The 21,972-nt window shown below is 39.1% G+C and overlaps 1 protein-coding gene across 5 annotated transcripts in view; it reads left to right on the forward strand.

The window, feature by feature from the left end:
- Positions 1-21,972, forward strand: part of LOC137294654 (ral GTPase-activating protein subunit beta-like) — a 374,261-nt gene that overhangs the window by 26,406 nt on the left and 325,883 nt on the right. For 3 of the 5 annotated variants that reach the window (XM_067825718.1, XM_067825717.1, XM_067825719.1), the window contains 15 exons: positions 7,192-7,425; positions 7,889-8,149; positions 8,884-9,039; positions 9,675-9,878; positions 10,229-10,458; positions 11,434-11,579; positions 11,901-12,004; positions 12,753-12,881; positions 13,384-13,485; positions 13,758-13,850; positions 14,011-14,378; positions 15,341-15,412; positions 17,594-17,704; positions 18,354-18,531; positions 19,130-19,221. In XM_067825718.1, coding sequence (XP_067681819.1) covers positions 7,192-7,425; positions 7,889-8,149; positions 8,884-9,039; positions 9,675-9,878; positions 10,229-10,458; positions 11,434-11,579; positions 11,901-12,004; positions 12,753-12,881; positions 13,384-13,485; positions 13,758-13,850; positions 14,011-14,378; positions 15,341-15,412; positions 17,594-17,704; positions 18,354-18,531; positions 19,130-19,221 — 2,480 coding nt within the window. The remainder of the gene's footprint in view (positions 1-7,191; positions 7,426-7,888; positions 8,150-8,883; positions 9,040-9,674; positions 9,879-10,228; positions 10,459-11,433; positions 11,580-11,900; positions 12,005-12,752; positions 12,882-13,383; positions 13,486-13,757; positions 13,851-14,010; positions 14,379-15,340; positions 15,413-17,593; positions 17,705-18,353; positions 18,532-19,129; positions 19,222-21,972) is intronic. The other 2 variants (XM_067825720.1, XM_067825721.1) reach the window with 1 other exon arrangement.

Consider the following 21,972-nt stretch of genomic DNA (forward strand, 5'->3'; position numbering starts at 1 on the left):
ATAAGATCCTGTACTACATCCACCTAATACAGCCGTGCATGCATGCCCAGGCAGGTGATGGTGTGTTTGGTGTTTCTGAAGTGGGGACTGTATGAGGGGTTGCAGCAGATATCTACAGCATTGCTGCCTGCAGTAACTCACGGGGATTGTGTGTCACCATGCATTCATGCTTTGAATCCTTGAAGCAAGAGACAAGATGGTGTCTGGAAACACTCATGACATTGTGATTCAAAAATATTTAGTTTTTGTTACACATACATATTACAAAGTTGTTGATACAAATATAGTGTGGCACACACTTCAACAAGTCTGGGAAAGCAGATGGTGTTTAGTGTACATTGTGCTTATGAGCAAATATCAGATATTAATCATAACCTATTGTTATACTAACTAGAAATGATTATCTATGCCATGAATAAGAAAAGAAACAATCTCTTCCAGCATTTGGGCCAGGCAAAGTAGAAGTACCATATTCACTTTAATAAGCTCCCTGAATGCTTAAAACATTTACATAATGGACGCTTTAATAACAAGCCTTCTGAAAAGGAATGGTGGGGACAAACTTACTAGTAATTTAAACATCCAAGAAGCTGATACTCTTTTATGATATTTAATAATAATGCTCCTGCCTTTGAGAAAAAAAATATTCAATGTAATATGCACAAAAAAACATTGATTGTCATATAAATTTTCAGTTATAAAGGAGCACTAACAATGAATATTTCCAGGAGTGCTTAGTTTTGTGGGATGCTTAATATGGAGAATATGGTAATTGTGTTTGTGGAATGAAGCATGTCGTGTAACCTTGCAGGGCTCTCCTACACAAAGCCATCGTAGCTATGACTGTTGTGCAGGAAGGAAGTGACAACTCTTGTATTGGTTGGATATTGTGAGCTTAAAAGTATGGGAGCTGCAGAAATCATTGTTGTGACTTATGGGGTGTTGTAACAATAAGGGGCGTTGCTGTACTAGTGTAAATCTGTGATTGATATTAGCAGTTACTACAGTTAGAACACTACAACATCTCAGTTGTTAAAATACTGAAATCATGATTGCTGTAGAGCTTGTGGCAACAACATTTCCAAACGTTAGTTTGGGGAGTTACGATAAAACGTTTTTGGGCCGGAGTTATACAATATCAATGTTGGCATTTATGATGGTTTTGTGCTAGTTATCCTCAATGTTTCACAGTGGTGCTGAGGTAATTAAGTAGTGTTATTTTTGAAAAGCTGTGGTCAGTATCCATGTATCTTGTGTTTATATCGTTTCAGCCTAAGATTGCTTTCAGTATTTTTACCCCCAAAAATGTATATGTAAACATGAACCAGTGGTTTGAACCAAGCCGGTATGTGATGTGAAATGAAATGTCCAATAGATTAGCATAACCAGAAAACATCATTTCATCTCTGGTAATTATTATTTTATGGATTTTTATCCCCTCAGCATGTAATGCGGGAGATATAGTCAGTGCCTCGTCTGTCTGTCAGTCCGTCACCATTTTGTTTCTGGAGCATAGCTCTAAAAAGTTCAATATTTTTTAGACCAAAATTGGTAGATATAACAAATGAACCTAAGGATGTGCCTTTTGCTATTTACAGATTTTTTGCATTTTTATTCTTTTTGATTTCTAACGTTTTGTTCTTAGTCTAATGGGAGGGGTGGGCTTCATTTCCAGAGTGTAAATAAAAAAACATTCAATATTTTTCTGCAAAATGTGGTAGGTATATCAATCAGAACCTAAAGTGGAGCCTTTTGCTATTTACAGGTTTTTATGCTTTATCATTTTCTGAGTTTCCGTGGAAACTCTTTGTACTTAGTCTCAAAATGGAGGGATGGGCTTTGTTTCCAGACCACAACTCGAAAACTTCTTAATATCTGTCAGCAAAACTAGGTACATATGTGTGGCAGACCCCAAAATGGTGCCTTTTGCTATTTACATATTTTGGTGATTTATAATTTTCTGGGTTTCCATGGAAATGATTTGGACTTAGTCTCTAAAGGGAAGGATGGGCTTTGTTTCTGGAGCACAACTTGAAAACCATTTGATATCTTTCAACAGATCTTGTCAGATATATGTAACTGATCTTGAAGTGGTGCCTTTTTGCTGTTTACAGATACATGGCATTTATATTTTTCATGATTTCCATGGAAACGACTTAGCATAAAAAACTGAAGTAACTGTCACATTATATGTGCTTTCAAATAATGGGGAGGGGCCAAGGGGATATGTCATATTCTGATGACTCTTGTTTTTCAAAGCGAAGATGTTCGTTACTTTGTGTTATTGAGGTATTGCTCTAATCCTAAATGTGTTATTGAGGTATTGCTCCAATCCTAAATGTGTTATTGAGGTATTGCTCTAATCCTAAATGTGCTATTGAGGTATTGCTCTAATCCTAAATGTGTCATTGAGGTATTGCTCTAAATCTAAATGTGTTATTGAGGTATTGCTCTAATCCTAAATGTGTTATTGAGGTATTGCTCCAATCCTAAATGTGTTATTGAGGTATTGCTCTAATCCTAAATGTGTTATTGAGGTATTGCTCCAATCCTAAATGTGTTATTGACTTATTGCTCTAATCCTAAATGTGTTATTGAGGTATTGCTCCAATCCTAAATGTGCTATTGAGGTATTGCTCCAATCCTAAATGTGTTATTGAGGTATTGCTCCAATCCTAAATGTGTTATTGAGGTATTGCTCCAATCCTAAATGTGCTATTGAGGTATTGCGCCAATCCTAAATGTGCTATTGAGGTATTGCTCTAATCCTAAATGTGTTATTGAGGTATTGCTCTAATCCTAAATGTGCTATTGAGGTATTGCTCCAATCCTAAATGTGCTATTGAGGTATTGCTCTAATCCTAAATGTGTTATTGAGGTATTGCTCTAATCCTAAATGTGTTATTGAGGTATTGCTCCAATCCTAAATGTGCTATTGAGGTATTGCTCTAATCCTAAATGTGTTATTGAGGTATTGCTCCAATCCTAAATGTGCTATTGAGGTATTGCTCCAATCCTAAATGTGCTATTGAGGTATTGCTCTAATCCTAAATGAGTTATTGAGGTATTGCTCCAATCCTAAATGTGCTATTGAGGTATTGCTCTAATCCTAAATGTGCTATTGAGGTATTGCTGCAATCCTAAATGTGTTATTGAGGTATTGCTCCAATCCTAAATGTGCTATTGAGGTATTGCTCCAATCCTAAATGTGTTATTGACTTATTGCTCTAATCCTAAATGTGTTATTGAGGTATTGCTCCAATCCTAAATGTGCTATTGAGGTATTGCGCCAATCCTAAATGTGCTATTGAGGTATTGCTCCAATCCTAAATGTGTTATTGAGGTATTGCTCTAATCCTGAATGTGCTATTGAGGTATTGCTCTAATCCTAAATGTGCTATTGAGGTATTGCTCCAATCCTAAATGTGCTATTGAGGTATTGCTCTAATCCTAAATGTGTTATTGAGGTATTGCTCTAATCCTAAATGTGTTATTGAGGTATTGCTCCAATCCTAAATGTGCTATTGAGGTATTGCTCCAATCCTAAATGTGCTATTGAGGTATTGCTCTAATCCTAAATGTGTTATTGAGGTATTGCTCTTCCTAAATGTGTTATTGAGGTATTGCTCCAATCCTAAATGTGCTATTGAGGTATTGCTCCAATCCTAAATGTGCTATTGAGGTATTGCTCTAATCCTAAATGTGTTATTGAGGTATTGCTCTAATCCTAAATGTGTTATTGAGGTATTGCTCCAATCCTAAATGTGTTATTGAGGTATTGCTCTAATCCTAAATGTGTTATTGAGGTATTGCTCTAATCCTAAATGTGTTATTGAGGTATTGCTCCAATCCTAAATGTGCTATTGAGGTATTGCTCCAATCCTAAATGTGCTATTGAGGTATTGCTCTAATCCTAAATGTGTTATTGAGGTATTGCTCTTCCTAAATGTGTTATTGAGGTATTGCTCCAATCCTAAATGTGCTATTGAGGTATTGCTCCAATCCTAAATGTGCTATTGAGGTATTGCTCTAATCCTAAATGTGTTATTGAGGTATTGCTCTAATCCTAAATGTGTTATTGAGGTATTGCTCCAATCCTAAATGTGCTATTGAGGTATTGCTCTAATCCTAAATGTGTTATTGAGGTATTGCTCCAATCCTAAATGTGCTATTGAGGTATTGCTCCAATCCTAAATGTGCTATTGAGGTATTGCTCTAATCCTAAATGAGTTATTGAGGTATTGCTCCAATCCTAAATGTGCTATTGAGGTATTGCTCTAATCCTAAATGTGCTATTGAGGTATTGCTGCAATCCTAAATGTGTTATTGAGGTATTGCTCCAATCCTAAATGTGCTATTGAGGTATTGCTCCAATCCTAAATGTGTTATTGACTTATTGCTCTAATCCTAAATGTGTTATTGAGGTATTGCTCCAATCCTAAATGTGCTATTGAGGTATTGCGCCAATCCTAAATGTGCTATTGAGGTATTGCTCCAATCCTAAATGTGTTATTGAGGTATTGCTCTAATCCTGAATGTGCTATTGAGGTATTGCTCTAATCCTAAATGTGCTATTGAGGTATTGCTCCAATCCTAAATGTGCTATTGAGGTATTGCTCTAATCCTAAATGTGTTATTGAGGTATTGCTCTAATCCTAAATGTGTTATTGAGGTATTGCTCCAATCCTAAATGTGCTATTGAGGTATTGCTCCAATCCTAAATGTGCTATTGAGGTATTGCTCTAATCCTAAATGTGTTATTGAGGTATTGCTCTTCCTAAATGTGTTATTGAGGTATTGCTCCAATCCTAAATGTGCTATTGAGGTATTGCTCCAATCCTAAATGTGCTATTGAGGTATTGCTCTAATCCTAAATGTGTTATTGAGGTATTGCTCCAATCCTAAATGTGTTATTGAGGTATTGCTCCAATCCTAAATGTGTTATTGAGGTATTGCTCTAATCCTAAATGCGTTATTGAAGTATTGCTCTAATCCTACATGTGATGCAGAATGAGCCTTGATCTAGCTTGATCATGTGAGAAGCTTCAGTTAAACAAGTTACGCAAGATCTTTGCTGGCATGATTGTGTGGTATTTGTTGGTCATTAGTGAAGTAAAATATATGATTTGTTAGTGTAGTCAGTATTTATTGGTTTTGTATTTTGTTGCATTACTGTAAACACAGTGGCATAGAGTAGAACATTGCTGGTCATATTCAGCTTCCTGTGTTTGTGTGTTGTTGACAAACAAGAATTAAACTTGTATCCTTTTTCAGTCTTTGTATATAATTTATATACTAAAATTATAAACCCAGTGACATGAACATTTGGACGAGCGGGGCTGTTGGAGGAGTATTGCTGATGGGACACACTGGATCCTGGCATGGAGAAAACAGGAATATGTTTCCACGTTATTCAGTCAACTAGGCAGCAATGCTGGAGACAGGGTCAAATACACCCACATGGTTGATGCTAGCCTTCCTCGACTGAGTTTTATAGTTCCATTCTATTATGATAAGTTTTAATGCTCCACCTTTTGGTGTACAAAGGGTTTGGCCAGTAAGGTGCATGTGGGGGACTCATAAAGTTCTCAGACTAAGATACAGATTAGGTAGGAAGGTGAAATTCATAAGCAAGTAAGCACGATTTTCCAGATTATGGTGAATGAATTCAATGAAATGAATCTGTCAGAGTATCTTTGTACAATTCATGCACACAGTAAGTCATTTCAGTAGTGCAACTAATCTGCACTGGTAAAACCTTGACCAAGCTCCCAGCTCTCACAGTTAATGAATTAAGTCTCATACAGTGACCTTGGCCACTACCCCTATGTAATGCTACTGTGAACTCAGAAGTCGTCAAACAGCAAAATTTGTGTCCATGCTAACCTATAGCATACCTACTGCTCAAGATGTCTGGTGTTCTATATTGAAGCGACCCCTGAAGGTCCCAGGGTAGAATAGGCCTTCAACAACCCATGCTTGCCATAAAAGGCAACAATGCTTATTGTAAGAGGCAACTAATGGGATCAGGTGGTCAGACTCGATGACTTGGTTGACACATGTCATCGGTTCCCAATTGCGCAGATTGATGCTCATGTTGTTGGTCACTGGATTGTCTCGTCCAGACTCGATTATTTACAATCAGCCGCCACATGACTTTAAAACTAAACTCATTCACTCACTCACTGAGTGTGGCATAAAACTAAACTCACTCACTCACTCTATATTGAAGCCTTAAGCCAGCTTGTGGGCCACACTTGCAGTCACCTACCCTGATTGTCATAATCAAGTATTCCATATGTAGACCATTTTCATAACATGAAAGTACTGGTAGATTTGTGATAGGTCAAGGCCATAACTGTTGAGATAGCATATCACTGTAATACAAAATACAGCAGTGCTGCAGGAAAATAGTCTTGGATAATGAAATTGTGATGTAAAATCATCATTCTGAGGACAGTGTTTACTTCCACCAAATCTACAAGTGAGTTACAGCACAAATGTCTGCAAAGAAATAACTGAAAATCAGGAATAGCTGAAGATACTTGGCAGTTCATTGTTTCTATTTAGAGACAAATGAATTATAATCTATCTGTAGATATATTTACAGAGATAAATTCACAGAAAAGGAAGCACAATCAGCCAACTTTCTAACTCGAATCTACCATTTTTCAAAGGTCTGTGGTAGTGGGTACAGCTTCAGCTTGAACACCAGGGTTTTAATCCAGACATGAATAAACATCCTGGAAACAAAGTTTCTCCTTGAAGTCCATGGTAGTAGTGGAGTCTGATGTCAGAAATCATGTATGCACGCCCACTCTCACCACCATCACAGACTCACGATAGTTCCACTTCACAGCCATGGGATGTCAAGCACACAACACCTTAACAATAACACATTTATGCAGTATTAACCTTCTGAAGGGTTTTAATCTGGAATTTTTATGAAGTTTAAAATGGTTTTCTTAATGTGACCATGGCTATTCCATTTTGTTTGAAATACTTCCATTATTTTCACTAACATCAATACTAATTTAATTCTGTGTTTGTTTGATACTTTCACTAAAAGGGCTGAAGTAATTTTTTATGTAATCGGAGAAGAGATATATGATGGGGTTGTTTCAGTATTGTTAGTAGAAGGTTGGTCTGTTAAGTTCATCATTGACATATCAAGACACTGTATGCCTGCAGATGATATCGGAGATCACCTGTGTGAACGAGTCCTCAGCGTGCTGTTCGGGATCTGGATGCTGGCATGTTCAAAATGCTTCCCATCCCCATCACTGTGGAAGACATTCCGCAACATGTGTCAGTTCTGGCGCCACCATGAAGCTCTGGTGATTCAGTGGCACAAGATCAACCATGCCTTGACATCCAGGATCATACGGATGATGTATGGCCCTGAATACCCTGAGCTGCTTGTTGGTGAGGTCCCACAAATGTAGGAAAGATTCGTCTTCAATGAAATATGGGTCTTATCATATTGTTGCCCAAGTAAGGTCCACAGTACAAAGTATACTGAAGCCTACCATATCATAAATGATAAGATATTTGTCTTACAATAGTTTCAGAGTTATTTTTTAAAATGTATGTATATACTGTTAGGTGATCAGAATACTGTAAATTATGAAATTTTTGCGTCATGATAGTTTTTCAAGTGGCGACCAACAGACGTTTTTACATCACAATATTTTTGCGACTTGCCAAATTCTCAAAACATAGTTTAGTTTGACAGTTTCAAAGCTTACTTGCATCTGAAAGTTTTATCTGAAGTAAATCCAATCACATATTAAAGTTAGGAAGGTTTCCACATTAACAGGGTCAGAGCTAATGATGAATAGGGAGGGTTCCCTGAATGATAGGGTCTGACCTGATGATGATGTTTCAGGTGAGGAGGACAGCCAGGTGATCCCACCTGACACCAGCAATGAATGCATCACACAGAGCTGGTTCCGGTTCCTCCACATTATCCAGAACCCTGTGGACCTTTGTCGCCCAGATACCATCAGCAAAACACAGCGCTTCCTGCAGTATGCTCTGACCAGTGAGGCAGTCATCGATCCTAGTCATCACGAGTGTCTGTTAAAGCTACCCATCATCTTCTTCAAGGCAATGCGAGGCGTCTCTGTCATGGTCAATGCTTTCTTAGGTGAGCTATATATGTTCAGTTCTATATTAAAGTGAGGTGTTTCAGATGAACACGCACTCAAGAGTTGGGTTGTGTTCTTTCTATTTGTTGTTTGACTTCTGTGTTAAATGGCCTCCAGTATTTCCAGACATTGGTTTTGATGTCAACCTAGAGGGAGCTCTTGCTCCACTTTCAGGTAATCCAGTTACAGGACCTGACATGTGGGACTACAAGGGCTCTTCTGCCAATAAGTCCAAGATTTCACACAGTTGTAATTCACAGATTGTCACTTGCTCTTATCCTGTGTACATTTACTCTCTGTGTAAGAAAATAGTCTCTCATTCATTACACCAGTACCATCAGATTTGTAAATCATCACGTCTAATGATAATTTTCATTTTCAAAGAAAATTTTATATTGTAATTGATCACACAGCTCAACAAACTAAAGACTACTGCCAGAATTATCATGACACAAGTAGTGCACATACAAAGGGAAGTATCTGCTCACTATTTTGGATCTTGTAATTGTTTGTATTGCAGCATTTTCCTGTTGTGGCATGTTTATTATAAAATTATTTATTGTTTTAAATGAAATTGCAAATGAAACAAAGGGGCGCAGTGCCTGAGAACTTGAAATCATGATTATTTTTAAGACCTAATATTGGCAGAATTACATGAGTTAAATATCAAATGCATTTCATTAGTAACTTTTGGAATGACTCTATTCACCATGGTTTGACCTTGACCTTGAAGGTGTTCCTCAGTCTGTGAAGGAGGAGAACCTGATGGCAGCTGGACTGATCATCTCCACAGCTCTGTCTGCCACCCCCTCTACACCCCCGGGGCAGCGCAAGACCACCAAGGCCAACTTACCCATGTCAGTCCTCACCAGCACTCTCACCAGCAAAGGTAAACTGAGAACACTTCTACATCATCATGTGAGATTAGTCCAGTTGTGAAGGGGACTGTAATGGTTACCAAATTCAGTTTGAAAGAGAACTAAGTTTTACTGCACAACAGAGAAATATTCCAGAAAGTTAGTTTTGCAAAATTAACATCTGATGACACATTTGTTGACGCTGTTTGTGAAAATGAATATTTAGTACTCAAAGCTGTCTTTGAGGGTCAGTAGAATGGCCCTGGGGCTAACAACTGCAAAGAGGGTTAGAGTAAGTGAGTGAGTGAGTTTAGTCTTATGCCACACTCAGCAATATCTTGGCTATATGGCGACGGTCTGTAAATAATTGAGTCTGAATCAGACAATCCAGTGACCCACAACATGGGCATCAATCTGCGCAATTGGGAACCGATGACAAGTGTCAACCAAGTTAGCGAGCCTGACCACCTTATCCCTCTTACAACAGAGCATAGTCACCATTTATGGCAAGCATGGGTTGCTGAAGGCCTGTTCTACCTCGTGACCTTCATGGGTAGCAAACAAGGTTGGAACTATGTACTATTTAACCCCACACGTTTATGTTTTATGTTGATGGAAAAATTGTCTCAAGCAAACTCGGTGACTTCCCCTTCAACTCTGTTCTCAGGTTCAAGCAAGGGCTCCCAGAATGCAACACCCAAGACAGCTGCCCCTCCAATCAGTAGTAGTGTGGGTAGACTTTCCCTAGGGAGTCGCTTCCCATTTGCTCCAACACGTCCCTCATGTAACAGTGTGCTGCACCTATTCGGAGCTTGGTTATTTGATGCTTCACTTGCAGGGGTAAAGCTCCATGCAGCTCATGCTACTAAACGTAAGTTCAACTTGTTGAAGTTAATTACCAGAATGCGTTTTATGTCTCAGGGGTCTGAACTACTGATGTGCCATTGTGGCTTACACTCTTTCTCTGTCACATCGAGAAAAGTTAATCATGGAAACACAGGTTACAAATAGTGAGAGTCAGGTTGTTTTCTGCAAAACTGAAACTTCAGATCTTCGTATAGCTATCTAACATTTTGTGTTCATGGTATCTAGTAACTGTTTATGGAAGTGTATCATCCTTTTTGATAACCTTATAGAGGCTTCACATGTACAGTAATTTTAAGAATCCCAAGATATTTGGGAACAACTTGTGCATCCTGAACTTGTCTTTCCCAAACTCAGACAAAAATCAGCGTCGAACCAGCTCTTTCATTGAGTCGAAGCACAGTTCAACATCTGCGGACCCATCCGATACATCATTGAGCAGTGATAACACATATGAAGCAGGGCGGGCAGAGGCTTGCGGCGCCCTCTGCAGGATATTCTGTGCACACAAAACAAGGGAGGATATCCTGCCAGTGTACTATTCCAGGTTCTATCTCATCATGTATTATGGGCTGCAGACTGAGGAGGTTAGTATCGGGAAGTTCACAACAGTAGCTGTAGTTGTAGTATGGTGGCTTACATACTGGGATCATGAAACATGGAGAGAGAGAATTACTCCTGATTCACAACCACTACAGTATACATGGTGTTTACTATACTGAGATATGACTGATTATCACTGTCTTTACAGTAGGGGATTACTTTAATAAAATAACTGTTTTGACCATAAGATTCATGGCTGAATTTGGAATGGAGTTGCAACACAAGTTCTTCAGCAGGAGTCACCAAAAACAAAGTATGTAACAACTGGTGCTTGGAACAGTGTCAGACTGACCAGTCAGTAGTTGCTTCCCTTTAGTTATTGGACACCTTGGGAGACGTTGTTAGTCACAGTTTGATGAAGTAGCAAGATAATAAATACCTCTTATAGTTGAGGGTGAGTAAACCAAGAAGTATTCCCAGCTTCAAGTGCAGTGACATCCCAGACTGTAGTGATCATCATCAGACAGTCAGTAGGCATTGTAATTATGATGACCTCAATGAAACTGATGGTGATCTTGTTGATAGTAAACACTCCGGCATGAGATATGTAAAAAGTGTTGTGAAATTGTGATGATTATGGCAATCAGTGTAATAATTCCCGCTTACTGGTTTCCCTATGGAGTACCAGTTATATCCCTTGACACGCTCTCCCTGACGGCACTGAAAATGATCACTGATCATCTTGATTGTTTCACTAATGGTGTGACATCATTGTGCTGAGATTGATACTTTCAGCCATACAGTATTTCACTCACCTGATGAATGGCTAGATGATTTAAATCCATGATATATATACCAAAGCCATTGGGGCACATGGGTATTGCAAACAGTATATGTTGCCAGGGTGTGATCAGTGAAGCCATTTGGGGACATGGGTATTGCAAACAGTATATGTTGCCAGGGTGTGATCAGTGAAGCCATTGGGGGACATTGGTATTGCAAACAGTATATGTTGCCAGGGTTTCATCAGTGGTCAAGTGTTGTCCAACATCCTGTTCAACTCCTGCGACCTGCTGCGGGTTGACCTGGCAGGGGTACAGATACTGGTACCATACATCCTCAATGCCTTGGAACTGGTTCTTACAAAGACACAGCCAGACTTCAAGTGAGTTGGGTACTTTACACATAACCTTTCTTCTGTAAACAAACATGTCCATAGACATTTTTCAGTATTATGACCAAATTATAAAGCCTTCAGGGCATCCTGTATGATGATGAGTCAGTGCCGTAAATATGAACTGATATGAAACACAGACATGTTTGAATCACAGATTGACCGGGAGTTTGTTACCTATGTTTTCCAAATGGTGACCTACTCCCCATAATTAATGGTTTGAAGTAGGAACAATGAAAACAACTACAAATGATTCATCACATACACAGTGAAATTTATATACAATTATATGACTATGTTTTTCTGCTACAGACTGTGTGAGCAGATTCCATATGTGGAACTGAGGAAAGCTTGTGTCCATCTGCTGCTGTCTATGCTGTGTCTGCCTCTCCACTTCAAGGACCTGCAGATCAAAGGTCAGTCGTCTGTATCTCACCTCACCACTGGTAACCACTGTGGTTGACTTCTTTCCCAGTCAGTCCAACATACTAACATTCCCACTGATACATGCCCCATAAAAGATGTCTACTGGCTAGTCTTATAGTGCCAGCTGTCCTGTGTCTGTCCAACATCAAAATGAAGCTAGGCAGTCAAGATAAATTTTTTTTTAGTTAAATCATCAAGGTTTGTGGTTATTTCTCTAACAATTAAGTTACTTTTCATTTGAACAAATTCCTCAATAGGAGCTGAAGTCTTAGTATAGTAAGTGTTTCTTTACGAAGCAGGTATTTGTAGATTTGATTGAATTCCATTCAAGATTAGTCCCCAGTCATCCATTCTCTGAGATAGATTCAGGCTTGGTAGATCAGACTTAGTTACTTATTCATGTTTTCAATTACAACACCATTTCAGCCTGGTTCTCCAGGTCCAGACTTAACCATTTAAGGGCCGCAGTGATATATAAGTGGCTATCACAAAGTGTCGTGGATGTGAGCATCTTTCTGATATCCATTCATGGATGGATTATTGCTAACTAATTGAACCGCTTCCATTCACTTCCTCATTTCCTTTAGTGATGTATGAAATTCTAGGGCAGATTATGTCACTGTGGTCATCGCAGATACTGACATGAGAATTGTGTCACATCTAGACGTCATTACTGGATTTGACATGCCACCATTAAACACTGATAAATCATCACTCACTCACCCATGTTTCTCACAGACATCTTGTCCAGCCCAGAAACTCCTGACCACTGTCTGTCCTTCATCTCGCTCAAGACGCGCATCATAGACCTTCTGCAGAAGGCCCTGTTCAACGAGACAGACTCCGGCAACACGCAGATGCTGCTGGGTCAGTCACTGAGTAGTTAAACATCTAACATGGATACAAATACTTGTTTTGTATAATTCTGAAAGCACTGTCTAATTTCGCAGGAAGAACACAACATAACCAGCAAAATAGACACTGAGGAAAACAAATGAGGGAACGCATGAAAGCACAATTGTTCCTTTATTTCTTCACAAGCCTTGTGTTGCAATGCAGGTGAAGACTTTAGAATAGACAAAGGAACTCTGCTTTGAACTGATGTTTCCTTATTTAGTTCCTTCAGTATATGCTTGTGAGAATTCTGTGATATTGCCAGTGATAGTAGAAAGTAAATCTGACAAGTAAGTACACTGTTGGTACAATATACTGAACATACTAGTGACTTAACTACCAGTCCTTGACAGATTGTGGTATGACTTATAATTTCATGTTTTAATCAAAGAAGGAATCTAATACAAGACAATAATGCTCTTTGTGCTACAATAGAAGTTTGATTTTCTGTGAATGATTGTGTGGTTGGTTGCAGGTGGGCTGATGCTGGTAGTGCAGGATCTGGCAACGTGTGAGGAGGCAGAGCAGCTCACTCTACAACCACAGCAGGATGTTTCTGATGGAGACATACAGGCTGGTAAGCTTTTCTCAACATCCATTCCATCTGGCCTCTCTTCTGAAACTCTATGAAAATGTAGACATCATGAAAAATATCATTAAAGAACAATTGATGAGTTCATTCTTCCCAGTACTCAAGCCAGTATTTGTGTCATGATCTTCCATCATCTTCTGCTCGCTTTGTTTTTCTGTTTCCAAATAGTTGAGTCTTTTTTTTCTGTGACTAGTGTAGATTTGAGACGGTAAAGATGTTTATGCTGATCAGTTTATTTCCTGTGTGTCTGTGTGCAGATGTGAGTCAGACCAGCACCAGTACATCCTCCGGGGAGTCCAGTTATCATGACGCCTCCTATCATAGACTTCACTCTCAGCCCAGGGATCTAGGTCAGTATCAAACATCTGCTCACTGTGTGAAGACTAGTAATACATTACAGCAAAACGAAAAACTTCTTCAAACAAATAGTACAAGTCACCTTTTCCATCAACATCTTGAATCTTTGGAGATATGTGAAAACAGCTTTCACTCAGCAACACATTGTTTCAGACACAGCATATGGACTTTTTGGCCATGCAACCTCTCTTGTCTGCACTCGACTCATGGCCTCCTGGAAGTCGGAACTCAACACAGCACTAGCAGCAATGGAACTCCTTGCAGGGTTGGCCAAGGTCAGCATCAAGCCCCCCAATGCTATGATGTGCAAAAGAACAGTCAAGTGGATCTGCGATTTCATTGTCTTCCAATGTAGCAGACCAGCTCCATCTCACTCAAGAGATCTTCATTCGATGATAGTTGCTGCATTTAAATGTCTACAGCTGTGGCTTGTGGAGCACAGTAGCCTGCTGTATGACAAGGAATGTCTGCACAATGTACTGGAAGTTGTAGAATTGGGAATATCAGGCTCCAAGTCACAGGTCAGTTAACAAAACAGGTTTTAACTTCTGCATTCAGTTACCATGGTAATATGCATTAACTGCGATTAAGCTACTTATTGACATGGTCTTTTATCTTATACATAAAAAGCACTGCACTTACTCTGCATGAAAAAGTCTTGGATTTATATTTTATTTCTTATTTCATCCATGGTAATTCATTTTTGTGTTCATATAGACAGTTTCATTTTTTCACATTGTTTACTTTTCATGGTCCATTGTCTGAAAGCAGCCATGCAACTAAGAATATCTTAATCATGCGGTATAGTGCAGGACTGATGACATTCTTAGTGATAACATTGCCTTGTGGAACAGGGTCCTGCATTAAAACAAATGTCTCTTGGACAAAAAGACCTTAAAGGGCAAGTAAACTAGAAACAGTATTGCAACTGTTGTGAATATCTAAATCTAAGGTGTCTGAATAACATTACAATATACAGACTATATTAAAATGTCCAAATCAAAAATCACAATCTGTTTGGTGTAGCTTTCAGCCTGATCAGAAGAAACCATAATGGGAATTAAGTAAGTCTCGTATATGGTAATAGCCTGATGGTTGTAATTCATAGCACATCACTGACCTGGAATGGATTTGTTTTCATTTTGAGGAATGGTTTTGCCCATCATTTTATTTTGTTGGTTTTACACTATTTACAATATTTGTCCAGTATGATTGTGGTAAGGCATTTGTGATTTAGGTATATTTTGTTTGAAAATAAAATCTGCAAACATTGCAGTGGTGAGTTTCCTTGCCCTTCAAGTCTTTCTACGATATGTAAATATAGTAAACATATGATAGTTGTGACTGTTAGCCTGTAGGCTCAGTTGGACTATAGTGCTTCAGTGGTCTTGTTTACGTATTTCCACACTCTTGTCAAATCTTTTTCATGCACAATTTTTTTGAGTTTTGTTTTAGTTTGGTGTTTTCAATGGTTCACTTTCAGAGCAAGTCAGCAGATTCTCTATATCTTAAGGTTAAGGTTGAGAAGGATACTAAATCTCTGCCTGCAACCAAGGTAGACTGTGGACAGTGTGTAGTCCTGTACATCTAGACTAGTCATATTGTGGTGCTTGGGCTGCTTTGTCAGTAGCATGTGATGATGAAAGAAGAAACCTGTGTTGTTTATCTGAGAATGTACCCCCACATCCATGTAACCAGTGTTATTAGATGATAAACATACCTTGCCTTGACCTCTTCAGTAAAATACATATGCATGCAAGTATTACTGTGAAATTAATATGTGTTGCATACTAGAATACTGGGATGGCTGCCTGCTTGATGTATTCTACTTGTATTCCATGCCACAGGAATTTTACTTAGTTCACAAAGTTTTGATTAGATTTGGCCCAGGGAGGATAATCAAACATGGAAAGCCTGTACTGGATGGTCTTTGTGGTGAATGTTTGAAATATCCCTTCAGACTGTTCGTGCTGACTTAGGGTTGTGTAGAACGCAGGTTACATGGATGCTATACAACCAGTTGTGCTTGGGAATGTGAAGTGTGTGATTGCCTGCCTCCCTTACCAGTCTGTGTCACCACATGGTTTGAGACCCACAAAGTATCAAGTTTATTTGTTGCACTCAGCTACTGGTGAAAGTGCTGGCTGATGGCGGTAGATATTGTTATACTCTGTTGATCGACCAAAGCTGAATGTTGGACGTATATGTATAGCTATAGAGCAATAGATTCTCTTGGGTATTTCAAGGGGATTTGGTTATATGTCTATTTGGGACTGATGTTTTCTATAGATATTTTTTCAGATACCAAGAATTATATTACAAAGAGTGAATATGTTTGAAATATACTTTACAAGTGATGGTCTCTGTCCTTTATGCCATCTGTTTAGGTGGTAAGGAAATTCTTAAGTTAATATTAGAAAGTTTATTGAGTGTATGGCGCGTTCTAACATTCTCTCCATATGAATCATTCATGTATATTTTTACAGCCAGATTTTGGAGTGGTGGTGATAATGTATTGCATGAAACCCTGAAAACCATGTCTCCTGTATTTTTTCATCCAAGATGTTCATCAGAGCCTCAAGGATCCTGAGCTTATATAGTCACAGTTGTCCTATTTCTATAACCTGCAACCAATTTGATATGTGTACTGCTTGCAGCCAGAACACCCATTGCAACCCAATACTATCATATAAAATCCTGATCTGATGATCCATTCTGTATTTATACACTGTTAAGATATAATCAGATATCCCAGATAATTCTTTGTGTACTATGCACCCATTAACTATGCTCATAGCACTGGAGCTTCCATGTTTGGCCAGTTGACATGGCACATTACAGAGTTGTTTTCCCTTAGCTGTCGTGAGCCAGGGTGTGTGGTTATGATTCCAGATCCTTGATAGGAAAATACCAGAGCTGATGTACATGTGTGACCTATTTTATTAGTAACTGAGACTTGTGTACCTTGATTTGTGTGCTGGGTACTCAGAGTCTTTTTTATCTCTGCCCATGACGTATTGATATGTCTGTCGCATTGTCTGAGAGAGCTAGTTCTGCGGCAGGAATCAAACTCAAGTCTTCAAACTGATGAGCAATAACTTTACCCACTAGACTCCCCAGTATTAGTTAGTGGAATGACTGATAATTCTTTTTTACCCAGTACTCTCACATCGGTGCAAGAGTATCCCCATCAAAGTGTTCTTATCCCAGTTTTGAGATTTTGGTTCATGTCCTAACATAGAGCTAGATGTTACCACTGACTCTAGAAAAACTGTGGTATGGCTTTTTTTTTGTTAGCACAGATTTGAAATCCTACTTCATGAGGCCTCATTTTGTATATTTTGTAGACAGTTAGTTGATATTCCTGTCAGTTTCATACAGCATTATCATGTCAAAACATCATTATCTTAATAACAGGAGTTCTAGGTCAAGCTTGATGTTTATTGCTGTGTGTTTGTTAAGGCATGTTTGTTTTGTTATCATCTGTAGTGATCGTATCAGTGTGCATTAACAAATTACAATGTATGTACAGCACATTTTTATTTATCGTTAAGTTTGAAAAAAAATTCATCTTAACTGATTTAAGTCTTCAGAAGCATTTTGTGTGATTTTAGATTTTTCACTTTAGTTTACATAAGAATGCATGCTGAAATTGTAGAAACAGTAGGATGTCTGATGGCAGAAATGAAACAATGTCTATCAAAGGAAATGTAGAATGTCTGGTTGTCCACTTTAGAACCGAGCAAGTGACCCACCCAAATTCAAGGGAGATAAGCAGTTGATGCCTGCATCCATGAGGGTGAAGGATGCAGCAGAGGCAGTGCTCACCTGCATCATCGACCAGGTGGTGAGTATAAGCATGCTTCCTGCAAGCACTTCATTGATGTGGCTAATAATTACACAACTCTGCTTTATTAATCTCATCATGTTGCCCAGTCACATGTTCAAGAAGCTTGATCCACAAAGTTTCTGGCTATGCTCAAACTGAAACAAAGGTTATTAAATAGGCATTGTATTAGTGCTAAAAAAGCTTCATTGAACATTGCCCTGTGATATTTGGAGAAAGGACATTAATTACTCATAACAACAGAGTTTGCGGAAATCATGTGTGCAAATATCATTTCACACGTGTCAGTGTATTGTTGACAACATCCATGTAACTTTGTTAGTATTTTATGAGGTCAGAATGATGTCATATTAGAAATAACGTAATAGCTAATGATTGCTGTTTTCATTTAACTTTCTTCATGATTTCAGCTCATTTTCTAAGAGGAGCTCAAAATGACTGAAATATGATGGAAAATAAAGAAATCAGTACACATGCATGTGAATCATTCTAATTGTACACAACGTTTGAGAAATGCTTGAAATCTGACATTTGTTTTGTAAACACAGAATGACATACATGCACGTATAATAATCTCTTTCCGTGTACATACAGTATCTGTGGCAATATACACTGACATTGTACCTCACACACTGTCTTGTGTGTCTAGGGGGCGTTCCCTCCACCTTGTGGTCCTGAGTCACTGTTCTCCCTGCTGGATGAGAGATCCCTGCTCAAGTACGCTAAGGGGAGTGCTCTTCCTGAACATGGCTCCCCTTTCAGATACTTTGCCATTGACAACTCCATCATTATAGGTCTGCTGGAACAGCCGCTCGGTAATGTTGAAGGTAAAGGAGATTATCTATGAAAAAGAGAGGATACCCTCATATATTTCCATCCTGGCCAGTCTGCAGTCTCAGTGCAGTACAAATGTAAATATAGATTATCTTAATCTGAGCATAATAAAGGGGAGCTAATCCATCAACGTTTTGATCATCATCAGTTTTCTTTACCAGCTGCTGGATACTGTAGAAGGTACAAAAAGGAGATTTATTTCCATATTCAGTCATCATTGGGTTTTATTATTAAAATTATTATACTAACATTTGTATAGTGCCAAAGTCCATTTCAACTGCTCAAAGGTGCTTTGTTTTTCCCTCAATCATTGGATGTCCATCACAACGTATCATATTTTCAATCTCAACACCCTGGGGAGTATACAACTGAAAGGTTATTGTTGCCATTACACTACAAACTAATTAAAACTAATTAGGTCTTTTGTGATTGAATTTGTTCATGCATTGCTTTTGTTAGGTATGAAAAATTATTTATGCAGAAGTGCTTAGAATTAATCTTGAATGGTAAAAGTTTGGCATGAGCATGTTCTTGGGGTATTGCCCCTTTCGGAAACAGGGGTTGAAAATAATGGGTTTGGTATTTTCCCAGATCCTCTTCCGATGGTGACATCTTTAATCAGAGGACCATTTGGTCGCCATGCATGGACGATGCAACTGCGACATTCACCCAGGGCACAGAAGGTGAAGACTGACTTGTAGCTAGATGTGTATCTCCTTTAGGCAGCATTCATCTATGTGATCACTAGCACTTCAGACACTCTGTACCAGGACTGGTGTTTCTGTCTGTCTGGTGTTGACACTGGTACAGTGTGTGATGCCCTCTTGTGATGTCCCCCACTGTGATATTGCTGGAGTATTGCTGAAAGTGGTGTAGTACCCAACTCATTCACTCGTAAGGTTACAGGATGAAACAAATGTGTTGGTTTATCAAGACAGGTCAAACATTGTCTCTTACCATTGACACGTTTTCATTCCAGTAAGTGCAATCATAATCTTGAAGAGGTATTGGTCCATACTTGAGTTATTTCATATCCTTGTCCTAGGTATGTGTGGAGTTCCTATTTTAACATGAAGATTGTTCACCTGGCTAGTTGAGTGTCATTACCACATGGTGTCTTTTATTGTTGTCACATCATTGACCATTAGGAATCTACACCATCTGCCTTTACGGGCTTAAGTTCTCCAAACACTGATTTGATACCTGTGAATTTAATTTTTTTCCTTATCCAGACTCATGCTTATTATTCTTATCTCCTTCTTCTATGCGAGTGATAGTGGAACTCTTGAATCCCTTGTAGTTCCTATGAAGAGGACTTACATTAGTTCACTCACCCGTGAGTTGCCCCCCTTGAATACTTTCCTGCCAAAACATTAACATGACTGACCATGCTTGTCACTTGGATGGTTGGGGAGCACTGGAGTCCTGTATACAGCACTATATCCTTTTGTCTTCTGACCCTATTATCCAAATTTAGGTTTGAATGGGTTCTGGTTTGTAATTAGTTTTATTGTACGTCAAATTTTGTGAAAAAGTATCCATATTTTGTGACATTTTTTCATTATATGTACTTTGTTTACATTTGGTGAAGTCATGCAGTCAATGCAGGTACCAGTTATCAGCGGCTGATCCTCACCCCCAATGCCTGTCATTCATCAATCCACGTTCTTCCAACTTGTGTTGCAGATACTGCATTAATTTATCGGTTTTGCTTTTTAATCATTATTTGTTTTGCATCTATAGACGTGCGATGGACCAGATGAGGAAATCATCTCAAGTCATTGATGATAAACAAAGTAATGCTGCCGTTTGTTGTGAACTACTGCTGAAATTCATAACATAGGTGATTTGCAGGGGCAGTCATCTGTTGCTGGTCAGGTATCCAAGAAGAAGTCAGCTACTACTATGTCATCAGAGAATTAACAGCAGTGCAGAAGAAGTCATCTTCATCTAGAACCTCGATGAAGTCATCTTGTGAGACAGTGAATCATTAGAGGTCGTTTAATGAAGACATCATTCCTCCTGTTGAAGCTGAGATTTATGCTCATCCTTCGATACTGGTACTTGAAGTTCCACTAAGATCTACTAGAACAGCATTGCAGACAACCTCAATGGCGAGACAATAGTCCTCTGCAACCACAGCAGCTGCTCAGCTATTTGAAGACCAGCCTCCTGCAACACAGACGTCCATCATCAGAGACAACACCAGTGTAACAGCGGCACAGCTGCAAGAAGCTGCAGATGACATCATGATGTCCGGTATCGTTTGGGAAAGCATGAGCCTTTGAGAATCTGTTCCAAAGAGATCTACATCCTCATCCCTCAAGTGTACAGTCACAGATGATGTTTGAGAAGGTATGCGTTCCAGAAGATCCTCACTTTCATGAAAATCAGACATCATGGAGGCAGAAGGTTCTACAAACATTCCTGAGAATATTGGAGACTACTAAGTCACATCCATGAACCCTCAACCTCAGGGACTGTCAATTACAAATAGACTGAATCCTCGTCTAGATACAGTCACTCCATGTCGGAACTCACAGTTCCTACAAACTTTCGGAGAAGGAGGAACACACGAAGGTTCACGAAAGAGAGGATCACAGAAGGAAGGTTTGCAAATGCACAGTTCACCAGACCTGGATCTATCTGAGGGAATATTTATGGAAAAAGAGGGCGATTATGTCTTCTCAGAAGCAGAGGTTATGTCAAGGAGGCGTTGGTATCCAAGTTCCAGATCCCCAAGACATTAGAGGATAGATGATCCTATCAGTGTTAATAATAAGAAAAAGGACCAACACTTCATGTTGGATTGCCTGGCCTTGACATCAGTTGGTCTCACCCTACATGATCTAGTATCAATGTGTTCCTGGAATGACAAAATCACCAGGCCTCTACTAAGAGGCATCTACCATCTTCGGCAGGGAGATTAACAAAGTTGCCAAAGAAGTCACGCATGATTCCAGAAAAGTCATGATGATGATGATGTCAAATGTCACAGAGGTACAGCTACAAGTCAAAGTCCTTTGGTGTGCAGAAGGCAAAGGAGAAAAATTACTCCAGCTACAGAGCAGGAAATGCTCTTTTCCTGCTCATCTGGAAACAAAAGGAGCAACTCTGGGAGAGGACACACTCCAAGGAGTTCCAGAGGATCAAGACATTGAAGAGTGGGTTCAGAATGACTGGATAATTCCAGCCCAGCCATTCCTGTACAACCTTCAACAGGGAGTGGATGTCTACAAAGATACGGGGAGAATTGGGAAATACTAGAGGACAACTATGTCTCGCAAATATTGTGAGAAGGCCACAGAGTGCAGCAGCAGCTCATACCACTGCCGACCCTCCCCACGCTTGTCTTCAACGATGCAAACAATCAGGCAGAAAAGGTAGAGGAAGCCATCAACTCTCTGTTTTCCAAGAACATAGAAGTGATAGAT

The sequence above is a fragment of the Haliotis asinina genome, chromosome 8 (genome assembly GCF_037392515.1).
Source record: "Haliotis asinina isolate JCU_RB_2024 chromosome 8, JCU_Hal_asi_v2, whole genome shotgun sequence".
In the NCBI taxonomy this organism is placed as follows: Eukaryota; Metazoa; Mollusca; class Gastropoda; order Lepetellida; family Haliotidae; genus Haliotis; species Haliotis asinina.